The 18635-nt window shown below is 55.6% G+C and overlaps 1 protein-coding gene across 1 annotated transcript in view; it reads left to right on the forward strand.

The window, feature by feature from the left end:
• The window catches only part of NFATC1 (nuclear factor of activated T cells 1), a 117082-nt gene extending 106453 nt beyond the window's left edge, over window positions 1-10629 (forward strand). The window contains exon 18 of the mRNA XM_031658650.1: window positions 8846-10629. Coding sequence (XP_031514510.1) covers window positions 8846-8895 — 50 coding nt within the window. The 3' untranslated portion in view covers window positions 8896-10629. The remainder of the gene's footprint in view (window positions 1-8845) is intronic.
• The last annotated feature ends 8006 nt before the right edge of the window (window positions 10630-18635 follow it).

Genomic DNA, 18635 nt, shown 5'->3' on the forward strand with positions numbered 1-18635 from the left:
GCTGAGTACAGCAGACGTCATTGGGAGACATCTTAGAAGTTAGTTATTTAAGAATAGGATTTGGCCTGAGATATTTCTGTTTCTATCTGTGTCCTACCCAAATTATTACCCTCTTAGGTTACAAGACTAACTTTAGCTAAAGGTGTATTTTCTGGGAAGGTTAGCAAATACTTTTTATAATTATCTCTTAGTTATAGGAATCGAGGAGAATGTCTTTCCTGTTTTGTTTTGCTCTTTTTAAAAAGTTATTTTTGATGACTTGTCCTCTATGAAAAATATGCACTTTTCTGTCCCTCAGAGGAAAGTGGAATAAGCTGGGGACAATTGCGTTCCTGCTGCAGGTTTCATTACGCCGTGTCCAGTGGGACGGTGGGCCTTAGAAGGGAGCCTGCTGAACAGAAAGTGAGGCGGACGGGGACACTGCCACAGGAAGTGGCGATGGGAACATGCCCCCAGAGGGCGTGGGTGGCATCATGACAACCTTTTTTGTTTCCTGTATTGCTTTAGTGTAAAGGAAAATGACAGCTCTAAAGAAGGAGCAGTCCTGCAGGACGTTCTGATGTCTGAGAATTCTGAGGCCTGTGTCCTTGCCAAACTGTCCAGTTTGCTAAGCGGTCATAGATAAATACTGTTAGACTTTAATATTCGTAGCACAATTGGTTTCTTGATTGGAACTGATATAACCATTGAAAAAGAGGGAAGATGCTTTTAAATGTGTTTTATGCAATTAAGTTAGTTGGTACCTATATGAACAAATACGCTTTTTAAAACTTGACATAAAAATCTTTTTTTTTTTTTTTTGAGACGGAGTCTCGCTCTGTTGCCCAGGCTGGAGTGCAGTGGCCGGATCTCAGCTCACTGCAAGCTCCGCCTCATGGGTTTGCGCCATTCTCCTGCCTCAGCCTCCCGAGTAGCTGGGACTACAGGCGCCTGCCACCTCGCCCGGCTAGTTTTTTGTATTTCTTTTAGTAGAGACGGGGTTTCGCCGCATTAGCCAGGATGGTCTCGATCTCCTGACCTCGTGATCCGCCCGTCTCGGCCTCCCAAAGTGCTGGGATTACAGGCTTGAGCCACCGCGCCCGGCCGACATAAAAATCTTTTATGCAAGTTATGGCCTTCATCTGTGCTACTTAAACTTTTTAAATGCAAGGATTAAACAATGTATTTGGGTTAGCATGGCTGAACCACATTGCTTATTCTTTAAACCCAAATCCAGTTCCTAAAAACAATTCTAGTGCTGCCTCTCCCGGCTCTTCATTGCCTGTAGCCTGAGGGCGTCGTCGTCTGTGCGGCACCCTAGTGCTCAGTGGGTCTCCAGCTGGCATGGTCACTACCGCTCCCAGATGGGCTCTGCCAGGGACAGGGACAGAGCAGACTGCATGGGCCTGGCGTGCAGGTGACCAGATAGAGGCAGCTCAGCTGTGTCCAAACAGCTTTTCCCATCACTTTCCCGGTCGACACTCATGGCAGCCGCTGCGTCCAGTGACAGGCACAGTCAATTCTTTGAGTCAGAAAGGGAAGGACAACACTAATGTTCGCATGAACCCCAGAAACGTGAAGGAGGGGCACACGCGCACAGTAGGACATCTGGAAGCTGAGCGTGGCCGTGTAAAGGGCGATGGAGCCCCCGGGCCCAGCCTGTGTTGCACTGCCTGCTTCTGTTCTGATGGGCGGTAACTGAGGGTTCACCAGGAAGTGCCTGGCACCCCCGTCTTGCTCGTGAAAGAGGCAGATCCAAGCACCCGAGGGGGTGTCCTTGACAAACATTCCGCCACATCATTCAGCCGTATAGAAAACAGACCTGGAAAAATCTGAGATTCCCCAAGGAGCCACTGCTCACTGCCCGGGGTGTGGCACACAGCAAGGCTGCTCCTGCCCCTGCTGCTCGCCGTGGCGTGAGGATGGGCTGACCTGACCACCCAGTCCTGTCTTCAAAACAAGACTAAGGGTAGCAGCCAGCTCCAAGGAGAGCTGTGCTGGGTGCTCTGGGGGTGTCAGGACCCCTGGCACCCAGTGTCCCTCAGCAGTGGCCGGTGATTCTGCAACAAGGCGGCCAGTGCCCACAGTGCAGGCAGGAGGCACCTTATCCCCGACGTGGGCTCCGATCCAGGAGGAAGTTTTTTCTCCGTGGGAGATGCGGAAGGGTCCACCCATGCACAGAGCAGAGCGGGGTCTCAGTCAAACTCCTTCCCACAGATTAGCCCCCAGGACGTGCCCTGAGCCCTGCAGGACTGGGCAGAAGGCGAGGATGGGCCCTTCCAGGCCCCCTTTGGCTAAACCTTGTTCTACCAGAGCGTTCAGGTGCAAAGACCTCGCCTCAGGCCTCAGAGCCTCCAGTGGCTGGTGGTTGCTCCCAGATCTCCGAGCAGTGGTTTGAACAAGGCAGCAGGAAAGTGGGAGAATTTCAGTCTGAGAAGAGTCAGAAAATCCTCAGGAACTGCTGACTTCCAGGTTCTTTCACTACCATCTGGAAAACCCTCACAAGGCTCGGGCTCTCCTGGAAAACAGGAGATCGGGCTTTTTTTTTTTTTTTTTTTTTTTTTTTTTGAGACGGTCTTGCTCTGTTACCCAGGCTGGAGTGCAGTGGTGCAATCTCAACTCACTGCAGCCTCGACCTCCTGGGTTCAAGCCATCCTCCCACCTCAGCTTCCCAAGTAGCTGGGACCACAGGTGCACACCACCATGTCTGGCTCATTTTTACATTTGTTTGTAGAGATGGGGTCTCACTACATTGCCCAGGCTGGTCTTGAACTTTTGGCCCTCAAGTGATCCTCCTGCCTTGGCCTCCCAAAGTGCTGGGATTACAGGTGTGAGCCACCACGCCCAGTCTTAGGTCAATTTTTAAAACAAACAACAGCAAGATTTTTTTTTTTTTTTTTTTTTTTTTTTGAGGCCAGTCTCGCTGTGTCACCCAGGCTGGAGTGCAGTGGCCCGGCGATCTCGGCTCACTGCAAGCTCCCAGCCTCCCCAGGTTCGCATGCATTCTCCTGCCTCAGCCTCCGGAGTAGCTGGGACTACAGGCGCCCGCCACCGCAGCCGGCTAGTTTTTGTATTTTTTAGTAGTAGAGCGGGGTTTCACCATGTTAGCCAGGATGGTCTCGATCCTCTGACCTCGTGATCCACCGCCTCGGCCTCCCAAAGAATTTCAGGATTACAGGCTTGAGCCACCACGCCCGGCCGCCAAGATTTTTTACATTGTTTCTGCCATGTTTTAGAATTGCTTTTCCTCCCAGGGCTTGTATGTTTTAAGTTTTACTCTCAGAACATGTGGGGCCGTGCTGCATTTCAGGATCCTGGGTCTCTGTCTGTGGACTTTCCGTCATGAGTCTTTCCTCTTGCAGCTTAAAAGCGGGATTATTTTCACTTTATTCCAGAGGCCCTGTTAGTCACAGCCTGAACTGCGTGCGGCTGCTCGCGGGCGGGTAGGACAGTTGGTGATAAAGTCCTGGATGGGCCGAGATAAATGAGTGTTGGCAGAGCTCATTCAGACATGGCGGCTGCCCCAGGAAGGCGAGGATGGAGGGAATGATCGTGATCAGGAACCTGATGGGTCTGGGAGGCAGGGGCCGGTGGCAGGTGTCAGGCGTGGTATTGCTGCCTCTGTGGCCCATGCCTCCGGCGACCGGTGCATCTCAGTGTTGATTCAGAGCAGGGGGAGGTCACCCGGCGTGTCAGTGGCTCTCTCAGCATAGCCCAGGAAGCTGGCGGCTTGTAGCGGCGTCCTCCTCCACTGGCCACCTGCCTCCCCAGCCCCACATAAAATGTTTAAAAAGAGCATTGTACGGAGAAATAGAAGCTGAAAAATAAGTATAGCCAAGTAGCAGAAGACTGTGTGTGTGTGGGAGGCGTCCACTGGTGTCTGTGTGTGTGTGTGTGTGTGTAAAGTCTGCTGATGTGTGTGTCTGTTGGCGGGGAGGGCGTCCACTGATGTGTGTGTGTTGTGTGTGTGTGTAGGGGACATCTGCTGATTTGTGTGTGGTGTCTGCTGATTTTTGTGGGGGTACATCCACTGATGTCTATGTCTGTGTGTTTTGTGTGGGGGACGTCTGCTGATGTGCTTGTTTTGTGTGTGGGGGGGAATAGATCTACAGATGTGTGTGGGGGGGCATCTGCCGGTGTGTTTGTGGGCGGGGGGGCATCTGCTGGTATATGTGTGTGTTTTGTTTGTGTTAAAAGGCGCACACCGCAGGAAAGGAAAGTGGTAGTAAACGCACCCCCCAACCCCAGCCTTCCCTCACCTCAGACACACCAAGTTCCGGGCTCTGAGCACCCTGCAGGTGAAACAGGGAGGACCAGAGAGGGAAGGGACAGCGGGGCAGATATGGAGGAGAGAGGATGGGCATCTGGGGCCAGGAGCTGGCCGGGCAGGGTGGGAACCCTCCTGTCCCAGGGTCTGAGTCGCCCCCCCAGGCACCAGCCAGTAGGCCCATTCCAGCTTTCCACGACTTTCCTAGTAAGTACTGAAAGAACAAACGCACATCTAACACTGTGGCTTTGTCCAGTGGGGCCCCAGGCCACCATCTGAGAGGATCTGGGGGCAGGCGACTGCAGGGCCCAGCAGAGCCAGCGAGCTCAGACCCCAGTGAGGGTTAGCCCCGCCCTGTCAGCTCTGGGGTCCCAGGCGGCCATTCCCACTCTCTGAGCCTTCCGTGGTCCCATGGACAGAATGGGTGACTACAGTGCCTGCCTTTGCCCCTCCTGGGACTGTTGCCAGGAGCAGACAGGCAGGTGCCCGGAGGGCCAGGCAGGTGCCCCGAGGGCCAGGCAGGTACCTGGAGGGCCAGGCAGGGCTGCGTAACTGCTGGGGAAAAGGGTGGTTTGTTCATTCCTTAAAATGTAAGATCCTTAATCGCTTTCAGAAACCAAGCATTCAGAAATGCAGAAAAATGTTGCTTCCAAGCCAGGCAGAGAGGGGGCAAAATATATCAAACAACGTTCAGGCCCTCACAGCTCCGTTCTGGCTCTCATCGTTCTCAGCGTAGAGAAACGAAACTCCTGCGTGAAACTTAAGAGGTGAACTTTGGGTAGCTCACTATAGGGTGAAGTTTAAATGTCAACTTTCTTTCAAAATGATGATCAAAAAGAAGAAACTGGTTATGTGAAGGTCGAATACTTGACTGAGAAAGGCATCTCGCCTACGGCTTGTTTACGCACAGCCAGTGAGAGCTTGTGTGGCCCCAGCAGGGGCACGGAGAAGATCCACAGGTGGGGCAGTGAGAGCCACGCCTGCCCGTGGACTTGGCAGTTTTTATATTTAAAAATATACTGATTTCCTCCTTCACTCTATTCCAGATGTGTGTGGAGAGGTGGGTGTGAGTGTGGGTGTGTGCATATGGCCTCCAGGGAGGCACTCGGCCCGCAGCAAGGATTCAAAACGCCACACTCGAGTTTTAGGAAAAAACAATAGTTTCCACCTGAGGAGCATTTTAGAGAAAAATCTAATATAAGGGGAAAAAAACCTTCCTTATTAAATGAAATTGTGGTGTAACAGCTCACCACATCCTGTTGCGGGGACATCTGACGTTAAGCAAAGTGAGTTTCCTCTTTCAGGTTCTCCCACACGCCGTGAGGGTCACATGTTACCTGCAATTCAAAATGCGCCGTGAAGGGAAAAAACCCTGTGTGTCTGTGGAAAAGCTGAATAAGAAGATGGAAATTATCAGCCGAGAGCTGGTATGGGAAACCGTAGGTGTCACCAGCAACCATACCCAAGGAAGCCGCCCCCAGAATAGCAAGGGCAGAGCTGGGCAGCTGTGGCTGACCTCATGGGTCAGAAGTGCTCGTGGCGGGAAGGAGTGGGGGGGTCCCGTACTGTCTTTCAGCCCAGCGCCAGCGAGCCACGTGGCCTCAGACCGACCCCCGGGATGGGCCCGTTGTCCACCTGTGAAAGGGGAAGCTGTGGCTTTCCTCAGGGTTGCAGCACAGGCCGCGTCTGCGGGGTGAGTGCAGCTCCACGCAGGGCTCTTCTCCGCGGTGTGGACGGTTGGGCAGCGCGGCCTCCTCTGCAGTTGGGTTGCTGTGCCGTCCTCTGCGGTTCGGTTGCTGTGCCGTCCTCTGCGGTTCGGTTGCTGTGCCGTCCTCTGCTGAGTGGCACTGGCCTCTGCTGAGTGGCACTGGCCTCGGCGGTTCGGTTGCTGTGCCGTCCTCTGCTGAGTGGCATCGGGGTTGTCTCTCCTGCTCTCTGTCAGCTGCTGCTATGGGGCGTCGGGAAGGCACTGGAGGGTGCCTGGGCTGTGTCCGATCCCAGCCGTGTGTCCCTGCAGTGTCTGAGACCTTGTGGAACACACTTGACCCGGCGCTGGGACAGGGTCAGCTGACACGCACTGCCAGCCCACAGGAGTGGGGTGCAGGCTGCTGGCTCCTTAGGCCCCGACAGCTCTCACGAGGCCGGCCCTCCTCCCCTCCCCTCCCAAGGGCTCAGCAGCCGCAGACAGAGGCAGAGAGAGCAAAGGAGGCTGTGGTGGTCTCCGGCGGGAACCTGGGTGGCTAGGGGACACACCGAGGAACTTTCCCGCCCCCCACCAGGCTCTCCCACCAAGGCTCAGGTGCCCGTGGGCAGCAAGGGGAAGCCCCACTGCCGCACCGCTTCCCCTTTCACCCCTCAGCAGACATGCCCCTCGGCTGTCATGCAGGCAGCCTGTCCCACAAACACGATGGAGACCTGAGATGCCGTGTCCACGTTGTCCCCTCACTATTGCCCTCAGGCCTCCCCACGTCCCACCATTATTACCCCTCAGGCCTCCCCACGTCCCACCATTACTACCCCTCAGACCTCCCTTCTGTCCCCTTCATCATTGCCTCTCGGGCCTCCCTCCTGTCCCTGTCACTGTTACCCTTCATGACCCACCCATGGCTTCATTAGTTCCTTGTCGTGTCCCCATCTTTCCCGTTTGTATCATTTAGGCCTCTTTCGACCCCACAATCGCTATTCTGACTGGAGTCCTTTCTTCTGGAGCTCCACGGGCCGGGGCTGGGTGAGGACCTAAGCCCGGCCCTCTTCATGCATTGAGCAGCCGCCCTCCCACAGGTGGGGCCTGTTCTGAGCTCCCGGAATCCCCGCCGTGTCTCCCTCCTGAGCAGGTGGCTCCTCCTGCCTCCTTGCAGATGTCTTTTGTTGCAAGGCTGAACCAGTGCAATGGGAAGAGAGTTAACTGGTCTCAAATTCTGGGGCATCCCCGTCTCGTGCCACAGGTGCCGAGCACAGCAGGGCGTGGGGCTCCTGGGGGACGCTGCGCTCAGCAGCACGGTGGGCGCCAGGACGCTGAGGAACCAGCAGCCCAGGGCGTTTGGGTGGGGCCGTTCGACCTCTTACAGAGCAGAGCCCTCTTCCTCTCTGCATTGTGCCGAGGCCCTGTGGCGCCGCCCGAGTGTCACGGAAAGTGCCTGTGGCGTAGGAGCTGCCGCGCGCACTCCGGACAAGTCGGGTCCTGCATGCCCGTCCAGGAGCACCTGGGCCCTGCTGGGGAATCCTCATTAGTGTTTGTGAAGAGTCACACGGAGGGCGGGAGCCCGGGCTCCTGGTGCCTTCCACACCGGGGGCGGAGCCCTCTGCAGAGAGCCTGGCTCTGTGTCCTGTAGCTGAGCGCCAGGTCCCGTCCTGGGCAGGGGCCAGGTTCAGCGGGGCCTCTGAGCAGGGCTGGCGGGGAGCCCACGTGTGCCTGTGTCTTTATGGAGGCTGAGCTCCCACACAGGACGGAGTCGGGACCCTGTGTGGGCACCGCGTCAGGAGGTGCTGCAGGTGGGGCTGGGCGTGTGGGGCACCTTCACTTGCCCGGTCTCTGGCCCCACAGCCCTTGGGCGAGCCGGCCTCGGGTGTGTGTTTGCAGCCAGGATTCCTCCTGGAGCTCAGTGCCAGTGCGTCCCTGTTATCAGTTTCCATGACACAGTTCCTGGTTCTCCATCTGTGTTTTGTTATTGTTATTCTTAAAAATAGTCAGGGGGGTTGTTGAAAGGGAATTTAGGGAAGTGAGTGGGGTGATGAAATGCACACCCACTAATTGCTCCAGGAAAAGCCGCCCTGAGACAGGCCGGGGCCTTTGCAGAAACACATGGGGCTTATCTGGGCTCTGGGAGCTCCAGCCCAGGGCAGAGGGAAGCCCGGGCAGTTCCGTGACGTCAGCGCACGCCCTGCCAGAACCTGGGAGGGAGATGGGACGTGGTGACAGTGCTGGGGGCACATTCCCTATCTCAGCGCCCATCAGGGCAGCCGCGGCAGGAGGTGGGTGGAGCGGGGATGCCGGCAGCTCACAAAGGCCCTCTCAGTGCCGCTTGTTTCCTCTCCATCTGCCAGAAGTCACAGGTGACGGGGACATCACCGGTGTGTGGGGGACTCAGGGACACCGCCGTCCAGGTGACGGGGACATCACCAGTGTGTGGGGGACTCAGGGACACCGCCGTCCAAAGGGAAATAAAAATCAGGAAGAGCCTGAGAGGGAGGCTCAGGCAACACTGGTGCTGACCCCACGGAAGTGCTGGTGTGGACCCGCGGGTTGCTGGGTCTGTGGAGAGACATCCGTGGCATCTTTGCAGCTTCGTGGCCAGCACCTGGCACCTGCACTTTGGCCGTCAGAGACGTGCTGGCACCGTGCTACGGACGAGGGTGGGTTTCTGCCAGCAGAAACCTGGCGACCCCAGCTCTCTGCCGAGGCAGCCAGGCGCTGGTTCACGACACTCATGGACCAGGGTGGGACCGAGGAGGAAATGCAGGTTCCTGGGGGGGACGCCTTGTCACAGGCGTTAGCATCACTGACGAGAAGCAGGGCTGGGGGCGTTTCTTTGATGTTTATAGATACTTGCTGGAGAGGCGTGTTTGCCTAATACTTTCTCAATTTTTCTTTTCTTGCAGTAAATGAAATAATACGAAATGACCTCTCCAGCACGAGCACCCACTCCTAGTTGCCACATTGGAGCACTCGGTTCAGCGGGGCTGTGCTGACTTCAGCAGACAGAGACTTTTGAATAAATAAACTGAACACACAGCTGGTACCACTCGGAACCTCCAGTTGGCTGAATGCTAGGAGCTGAACATTAATACGTGCAACGACGTGGCTCTCCACCAAGAAGGAAAGCCCGGAAGAAGGGAGGCCACTGTGTCTCCTGGAGGAGAAGTCATCTCACGACAACAGAAGGGAGGTGGCTGGGCTGAGACAGGAGACCCACCGTGCAGGGGCCTTTCATGGGAACGGCCCACATGCAGTCTGACCCCAAGCCCAGCCCTTCTCGCAGCCCTGGGGTTCAATACTGGAAGTGCCTTATTTAACCCGACAGGGCATCGTAGAACTGAGCATTGGATTTGCTACTGTAGGAGTATTTGTAGGAGCAGAAACTGTAAACACATTTCATTGTGAGGTTTTACCCTTTGTATGAACGAAGAGAACACTGGCAGGCTGCGGGAGGACCCGCATACGAGTCTCCTACGTTTGGAACGTTTTCTGGGCTGTCACGTACAACCTTGCTGCCTCACCCAGTGTGTTCTAGAATCTTCCAGTCTGTCATCTCAGCTGTTCTGTAACACGCTTCCCTTGTCTGTGCAGTCGAAACCGTAGGCCTGTTCATAGTCGCATGCTAGCATCTTTGTTTTTAATCTGGCTTCGAACATGGCACAAGTAAGTTGAATAGCACATCAATAGGTTACTGGACAAAAGCAGAAAAACCTGCTACAGGATAGACTGCATTTGCATGTGTGTACATATCTAGGCATCTATTTATGGATAAATAATAAAAGAGCCGATGCGTCCTCGCCCGGGAGGGCTTCCCTGTCAGCAATAACCGGCATCCGTTTTGGAACCTGCATCTGGGGCTCCAGGCGCTGCTCTTGCTGGCGTCCATTGCCACCTTGGACGGCTGTGCATTTTCTCGTCGCGTGCAGTTCGAGGAGGACCCCAGAAAGCCAGGAGCTGTGATTCACAGTAGCTGTAGGTTACCAGACGGCAGCATTAGAAAGGGATTGTAAATAACATGCAACATGAGTGTAACATATTTGTTCAGTTATAAGATGATTGTTTCACAGAAGCCTTACCACTCTCTGCTTCATCTAAGAAAACCGATACCAAAAACGACGCTTTAATGAACGCTCAGCCCCGCGTAGTGTTTTCAGATGAGTTACGGTTAACAGATTGGTTCATGTAGGCTTTGCTGTGGCACTTTGTACAATTAACTGCTTATTACGTATGATTACTCGCAGTGATCTATTGTTCCATATAACCCAAAAGCATGGTTTATTCATTAAAACACGGTTGACCTGAACTCGTGCCTTAGGAATTAATGCCCCCTCATGGAACCTGCTTGAACTGCACCTGCGGGTGGAGGCTCCGGCTGTGAACGCCACTGATGGATGGAGAAAGGGCTCCTGCAGAAGGAACGGCCTGTAACGTGCACTCCGCACGATCGCGTCTCTTGTGTCTCCCTCACAGAAGGAAACACCCTGAAGGCCATCCCGTCAGTCTGCACACAACCGTGAAGACGTGTGGCCGCGTCCTGCCTGCAGCTGGGTACCCTGCACCCGGCATCCTGGGAGTCACATGCAGCCTCTCTCAGGGGACTGCCATCGAAAAGGAAACGTTTGATGTCTGTGTCAGCTGTAGTTAGGAAATAGATCCAATAAAGCCGTATTTTTTTTTGCTGGACAGGCATCTGCGAGTGGTTCATGACATGCATGGAAGATTCCGCTTTGTTCTTGGAGTGTGTTTGCAGTTGGGTGTAATTGGATCGTCTGTGAGACGAGCCTCGTGTTGGGAAGGCTGTGTAGACGCGGCCGTTCGCCGTTGGAAGGGCATCTTGCCAGTAGAGCTCGTCCCTTTCTTCTATGTTTAGGTGAAAACCTGCTGTAGAAATTTGCGAGACGCCGGATAGTTCCCAGGCCCTGTAACTGAAGCGGCTCAGAAATGTTCATCCGGGCGAGGTGGAGAAGGAACTCCTGCTAGTGCCAAATGTTTTTGCTGAGAGGAATATCCTGGGTGAGGCTTTGGCCACACACACAGTCACATGCCATTTGACAGTCCTCTGGCGAGGAAGTGTGTGTGTGGAAAGCCGCAGGTTCTCGCCGTCTCTCCCTGCTTCTTGAAGCTGCTCTTCCCCTTTTCCCCACCCAAGCTCCCTACTTCATGTTTGGGTGGGAAAATATTACCTGGCCATGAGTTAAAATATGAAACTTGGAACTTTTACAGCAATTACTGTTCTCATGTTTCAGAAACGTTTTTCATTTAGGACTTTACAAAATGCAAGAATTCCAATTTCTTTTGCTCAGAGGTGTTCAGGTTGAGTTAAAGGACTAGAGAAGTCATCACCACCTAAACAATTAGTAAGCATCTATCCCCCGGTCTTCTGCGCTTGACAATATTTGAAGTGAGCCTGAGAACACTGTCAAAGAGCCCACGTGCGGTGGTGTGAGGAGAGCACAGGAGGCCAGCATTCTGGGGGAGCGGGAGGAGACCCCGCAGGCGTCAGGAGCCCTCAGCTGTCAGGGAGCAGGGAAGGTCCCACGTGCGGTGGTGTGAGGAGAGCGCAGAGGCCAGTGTTCTGGGGGAGATCTCGGCTCTCAGCGAGTGGGGGAGTTGGTTAAGCCCTTGCTTTCCTCCAGCTGGCCCCAGTCAGGGCCTAACAGAGCCTTGGACTATTCAGCCCCGAGGCGGCCAGCACGTGCCCATCGCCTCCCTCTGCTGAGAGCGGAGCTGTCCACGCAGAATGCACTGGAAGCTCTTCCTTGGTTTCAAAGTGACTTTTTGAAACCTCCTTGGTGGTTCTCAACCCCAGTAATAGAATATTCCAAAATCTTGAATGTATAAAGTGATAGTTTCTGCAAAAGAGGTTGAGCTTCTGCGAATAACCCTCTTAGTGTTTGTGCCTTTTAGGGTGATTTTGAGTAATTAGAAAAATGCACCCACAGGCTGATTACCAGAGGTTCTGCCTGTCGGGGGGAAAAGCTATCGGGCAGTTACGTGTGCCACCCTCACGTGTACACCAGAACCAAGACTGCGTTTTCCTGGAAGGCTAAGAGAGGTCAGCTTCGGGAGGCAGCGGAACCACCTTCCTGGTCTTCGCTGGCCTCTCTAGCACGTGGTCCTCAGTGACCGAAATCCTGGGGGAACCTGGGGGATGGGGCGTTTTCTGAGACCCAGCCAGAGGCAGGGCAGCCGCAGCCGCCCACAAGACCACATGTGCTTTGCTCCTGAGTAGACTGGGTGGCACGAAAGTAATGAAGTATCAAGTTTCCCCTCAGAGCCAAGTGGAGCCCAGGAAAGACCCAAGTGCTCAAGCTTCCGGCCCTGGCAAGGGCATCTCATTACATGAACAACCTGGGCCCCTTCCCCCAGCATTCCCCTCCCCAGCCGGGACGCACCCTGGCCCCGCTTCTAGAGAAGGACCCAAAAAATCAGCTGTTTCCGCCAGTTCCGCCACATTCCCCACACGGTGTCCCCACCAGTGACGTCACCGGAGGTTGTCTCATCTCAACGTGAATATTTTTAAAAATACGTTCCGTGTTGAGATTAACAAGCTACACCTGAGTGAATGAGTGGCGTGAGCTCAGGGCACGCTGACGCCGAGATAAAATAACCTCATTAGGAGAAGTCCGGGACCAGCTTTGTGGGTTTTTTAACACTGTAAATTCACATAAGATGAAAGCAACCACTTTAAAACATACAATTCCGTGGTGGTTTGTACATTCACAAGGTTGTGTAGCCACCACCTCTGTGTCCATAATCTTTTTGTCACCCCCAGATAAAACCCCGTGGCCTTCAGCAGCTGCTCCCTGTGTCCTCCCCGCCCCCTGCAGTCCCTGGGACCTCGGGTTAACGTGCCTCTGGATTTGCCCGTCCAGGCATTTCATGTCAATGGAATCATAAATGTGGGGCCCTTTGTGGCTCATGTCTTCCCCGTAGTATGTTTCCGAAGGTCATTGGTGTTTCCCAAGGTCACCCGTGTGGTCACATGGGTCAATATTTCATCCCTTTTTATGGCCAAGTCATGTTTCCCGGGTGATGGGGACCCCACGTCACGCTGCCCCTTTGTCGGCTGGTGGGGCACGGTGGCTCCCACCTCCTGGCTGCCGTCAGCTGCGCTGCTGTGAATGCTGGTGTTCAGGTTTTTGTTCAGGTCCCTGTTTTCAATTATTTGGGGCATATTCCCTGGGAGTAGAACTCCTGGGTATTACGGTAATTACATGTTTAACTTTTTGAGGAACTGTTTTCTCCTCCTCAGTTTTTAAATTATCCATCCCTAAGACAGATCCTGGCTCACTAACCTAATTTGGAATCACATATGTGAAGCACATCATATTTATAATTATTTATGCCAAAAAAATTAAGTTAGGTAGAAGATGACTAAATGTTCATTTATACCAAAGCAGAAAGCAGACCCCCCAGCCAACCCCACCTGCAGCCCCCTGGCCGACCCCCACCCCGTGCCCGCCTGCAGCCCCCTCAATGCCCGCCCACAGCTTCCCCAGCAGACCCCTCCAGTGCCCGCCTGCAGTCCCCCTGGCTGCCCCCCACGCCCACCTGCAGCCCCCCCCCCCTGTCCCCTCCCGCACCCCCCCCCCCCCCGGCAGACCCTCCTGTCTCTGCCTGCAGCAGACCCCCCTGCTTTGGGTTTCTGCCAGGACCTAAATGCACAGTGTCTGAGTTGCCGTGACGGTGCCCACAGAGCCCCAGATGACACACGTTCATTTTACTCCACATATAAATTAGAGAAAAGAGCCGTGGCGAAGGCGTCGGTGCTGAGACGTAAGCCAGTGGACGCGGTTCATGAGGAAAGGGGCTTCTGCCGACATCTACGCAGTGACTTTCCAGCTGACCCTAGAACTCAGCATCTGACCTCTCTATAAACACAGCTGCAGAGCGTTTTCCAGGTTGTGTCGTCAGAAAGCGACTACCATCTATCTCCACGTGGCTGTTCTCTGGGACCAACAAGTTTTTCAGCACGTGGGACTTGGGTCCCATCTTCCCCGCAGGACAGAGCTGAGTGGCTCCTTCCTCAGAGTGTTTGGAGGGCAGATGCGCTGCCACTGCTGTGAATGGTTTAATTCGCAGAGCACTTTTGTGTCCAGCAGGCAATGCCCTTTTCCCAAAAAGGAGGGAAATGTTCATGAGCATCTATTCTGGGGCAGCCTGAGTCTCATCCAGACCGGGGGGAGCTGGGGGCGGCCTGGGTCCCATCCGGACAGGGGAGCTGGGTGATTCAGGCCCACAGTACTCAGCCTCTCACGGGCTGTTCCCCCTCCCTGCTGTGCCCGCTCTTCCAACCTGGGCATTGGGGGCACGGTCTGGGCTCCCACTCCACCCACCACAGGTCTTCCCAGCTAAGAATCTGCAGAGGTGCATTTTCCAGACTGCACATTTGTGTCTGAGGGGCCTGCTGGCTGCACAGACCCTGGTAGTGTGAATGTTGCCTTACGGGGTCCCTGGGTGGTGCAAACACCACGCCCCTCTCGTGCTGCAAGCGCCACGCCCCTCTCGTGCTGCAAGCGCCACGCCCCTCTCATGCTGCCCAGCACAGATGTGGGGACAGGTCCTACCCAGAGGCAAAGCAGGCCCCCAGTGGCACCGTTGGAATGCTGTGGACTCTCAGCAGACACCTCGCCCTCTCTGCAGTGGGGGTGTCTGCTTTCCTGGGTGCAGTTCTCATGGGAGACAGCTGCGCGCTGAGCCCCCAAGGGAGGGGAGGTGCCTGTGAGACGTCATCAGAGACCAAGTGCCCAGCCAGCTCCAGGGCTCTCAACAACTCCCTTCTAGGGATGCCAAGGTGGGCTCCCTCCCCCAGCCAAAGCCCAATGCCATGCCCGGTGCCACTCACACAGCTGTGAGGCAAGATCTGCCACCTGTGACCTTCAGGGAAACCCTCCCCTTCCCCAGCCTCAGTGTCCTCATCTGGAGAACTGAAGGGGAGCCTTCTTCGCCACAGCCCCATCCTGGAGGCTGAGATCTGTGGGTAGGCAGGACCCCCTGCCAGGAAAACAGTGCTAACCCCAAACCCAGTGAGTGAGCGCGTCGTGCTGTCCGCTGGAAGGAGGCGAGAGTGGAGGAAAACAGGAGGCACAGCTCATGGGAAGCCATGGGGAGGGGCCAGGACGCCAGCCTCGGAGGCCACGGGCAGGGCCACCTTCCAGGTGTCCGGGACAAGAGCTCTGAGAAAGGGAACGGTCAGTGTTAGGCCTCAGGTCCGAGGGTACCGGGTGCTGGCGGCAGGAGGGCTTGGGTCGGAGCGGGAGGGTGGCAGGTTTTTATCTCCCAGAAGTGACCGAGGCCACATTTATGGACCCACAGGCTCCTCTGAACCTTGCTGTCCCCTGGCTGAGGGATGGAGGCACCTTCCCCTCCCTTGGCCTGCACGGACTCTGTGACAGCCTCAGCGAAGGTCACGCAGGGAAGCAGCTCTCCAGGACATGCAGGGCTGGGCTGGGCTGGACAGCATCCTCCGTCCGCTTCCCCGGGACACTCCCCCTCAGCACCAGCCAGGGTGTGAGGAAGCCCAGGCCACAAAGGGAGGCTGCAGCAGGTGTCCCAGCAGGGCCCGGGCGCAGGTCCCAGCGGACAGCACCAGCCATGCAAGAGAGAGAGAGAAATGTAAGACTAGTGAGCAGCCAGCAAGTGAACGAGCCTCTGAGCCTCCCCAGCTGCAGGGAAAGCAGGACCCATCAGTTCCTGCTGAGCTCTGCAATAGTGAGGTGTGGTGTAAGCCACTGACTTTTGGGTGTCAGGTGTAGAGCAGCAGAGGACGTGGCCATGAGAAGCCGGAGAGGTGGCGGGCAGGGGCCAGCCCCGGGGCCCTGTGGGTGACAGTAAGGACTCAGCTGGGACAGGTGGCGGGAAGGTGCCCAGCAGAGGAGGCCTTGAGTCAATGTGAGGTCTGAAGTGGCCCCACTGCTGTAGCTGAGAACAGGCTGCCTGGGGCAGGGAGACCAGTTAGGAGGCTCAGGAAGGTGACGATAACAAGCAGGTGGCATTAACAGCAACCCCAGTTGCACCAATAGTGGCAACCATGGCAAAGGTGCTGGAAAGGGGTCCCATTCGGGTCCCATGTCAGAGCCGGGGGCCTCGGGGCAGTGCTGGAATGGACGCGGGGTAGGCAAGAGTTGGCTGGGGACGGCTCCAGGCTAGGGGCAGGAAGAGCCCCCTTGGTGCTGGCCCCACCAAGGCTCAGCAGACAGAGCCCCAGTCACGACACACACATACCATCCCACCGGCGCCACCCTTTCAGATCTCCTGTGGGTCGGCTGGAGCCCTGGGGGACCCTGCGGGGTGCTCTTCCCGGGCCGACCCAGCCAGTACCTGGGCACAGCGGCCGCTAGGGCCACCCGGGTCTCCTAGGCACCAAGTGCTCAGGCAGAGCCTTTCCCAGGCCACACCACCGCTGCCGCCCGTCCACCACCCTCCTTCCTTCCCACGCTCCTTCCATGGTTCCTAGCCCGGCCTCATGTTCCCAGGCTGTTCTCGCTGCTTCTCCCAGGAGTGGCCCTGGAAGTCTGCACGTCTAATGCCACATGGCATCTGCCTCTCCAGGAACTCAGTTGACGGACTGCAACATCCACGGCTGTAAAGGAAGGACGTTATTCATTCCAACCCCGTGTTGCTGCAGTCGGCTCTCTCGAGTGTCACTGTCTGCTGGCAAAGAGAGAACCTGGATATGGGAGGCCGCCTTGAGGTCCCAGCAGCAGCTGCAGAGATGGCACTCCCAGCACCTCCAGGGCCACCACCTCCCGGGTCCCAGCACCTCGAGGGTCCCCAGCACCTCAGGTCCCACCACCTCCCGAGGGTCCCAGCACCTCCGAGGGTCCCAGCACCTCCAAATCCCAGCACCTCCGGATCCCAGCATCTCCGGATCCCAGCACCTCCAAATCCCAGCACCTCTGGATTCCAGCCTCTGGGTCCCCGGCACCTCTGGGTCCCAGCATCTCCTGGTCCCAGCACCTCTGGGTCCCAGCACCTCCAAGTCCCAGCACCTCCGAATCCCAGACCTCCATCCATCTCCATCCATCTCCATCCACCTCCATCCGCACCTCCGTTCCACCTCAAATCCCCAGCACCTCCAGGTCCCACCACCTCCGGGTCCCAGCACCTCCGGGTCCCAGCACCTCCAAATCCCAGCACCTCCGGATCCCAGCATCTCCTGGTCCCAGTGCCTCCAAATCCCAGCACCTCTGGATTCCAGCGCCTCTGGGTCCCAGCACCTCTGGGTCCCAGCATCTCCTGGTCCCAGCACCTCCGGGTCCCAGCACCTCCAAGTCCCAGCACCTCCGAATCCCAGCACCTCCAAATCCCAGCACCTCCAAATCCCAGCATCTCCAAATCCCAGCATCTCCAAATCCCAGCATCTTGGTCCCCTCCATCCCAGTCCATCCATCCCTCCAGATTCCTCCAAATCCATCTCCACCTCCAAATCCACCTCTGGGTCCCAACATCCAAATCCCTTTGTCCTACAGGTCCCAGCATCTCCTGGCCCTCCAAATCCACCTCCGGGTCCCAGCATCTCCAAATCCCAGCATCTACAGGTCCCTTTCCTCCGGGTCCCTCCGGTCCCATCTCCTGGTCCCAGCACATCCTGGGTCCCAGCCTCCAAATCCCAGCACATCTCAGGTCCCAGCACCTCCAGATCCCAGCACTCCGGTTCCGGCGCCTCCGGTCCCAGCACCTCCAAATCCCAGCACCTCCGGGTCCCAGCACCTCCGGGTCCCAGCACCTCCGGGTTCCAGCCACCCACGTGTCTCTCCACACATTCCAATTTGCCCATAATTCTCAGGGCTCAGATTCACAGCAATCCTAAAACTGTTGGCAAATTATCTGAGATGCTGTCTCCATGGCAGGCCACGATAGCGGGTTCTATTCCAACCCGATAAATGACTAGTAATCTTTTAATGTCCAGTAAAAAAGAGGGTTGAGTTAAAATACTCCTTAATTAATGGAACAGTATAATTAGCGGCCTAATTTTATAAAAATGACAGCTTTCTGGAACTCTTTGGGGATTTAGTTTTAGCCTATGAATAGGAGAATTACAAGACAGAGTGAACTCAGGAATCCTTTTATCCTTTTTGAGAATTGCCTCTCATGCTGTAATGTCTAAGCAAGTCTAAGTCACGCTGGAACCTTCTTCCCAAATCCTTCTCTTCCCTTCACAGCCTCCTAAATCTCTTCCTCCCTTTCTTCCCTGCTCTTATCACTCTCCTGGCCTTTAACATCTAAACTGACAGCAGGTGCAGGAAAACAATGAGGGTGGAAAAACCGATGAAGTCGGGCATGGAGACCGGTTCCCTTCGCCGAGATACTCGACAGTCAACACCCCATGCCGGGGGGTCAGTGAGCAGCATGGCCTCGTCCTTTAACGCCTCTGTCTGGTTCTGGCTCCAGAGTAATGCCAGGCTCAGAATGAGTTGGGAAGTGCCTCCTCTTGGCTTCTGGAAGAGTCTGTGTAAAACTGGCCTGGTGGAATTCATGAAGTCATTCGGACCTGAAGTTTTCTCTGCAGGAAGATTGCTAATTACTAATTCCTCCAATAGATACAATGTTATTCAGGGTCCTTGTGTTTTGAGGCTTATGTCTTTGGTAGCTGACGTCCTTTAGAACGTGTACATTTTATCCAGCTGGAGAATGTATCAGCATAAAGGTGTCTGTGGGGTCCTTTGCTATCCTCTAGCATGCACAGAA

The sequence above is a fragment of the Papio anubis genome, chromosome 19 (genome assembly GCF_008728515.1).
Source record: "Papio anubis isolate 15944 chromosome 19, Panubis1.0, whole genome shotgun sequence".
NCBI classification, from domain to species: domain Eukaryota; kingdom Metazoa; phylum Chordata; class Mammalia; order Primates; family Cercopithecidae; genus Papio; species Papio anubis.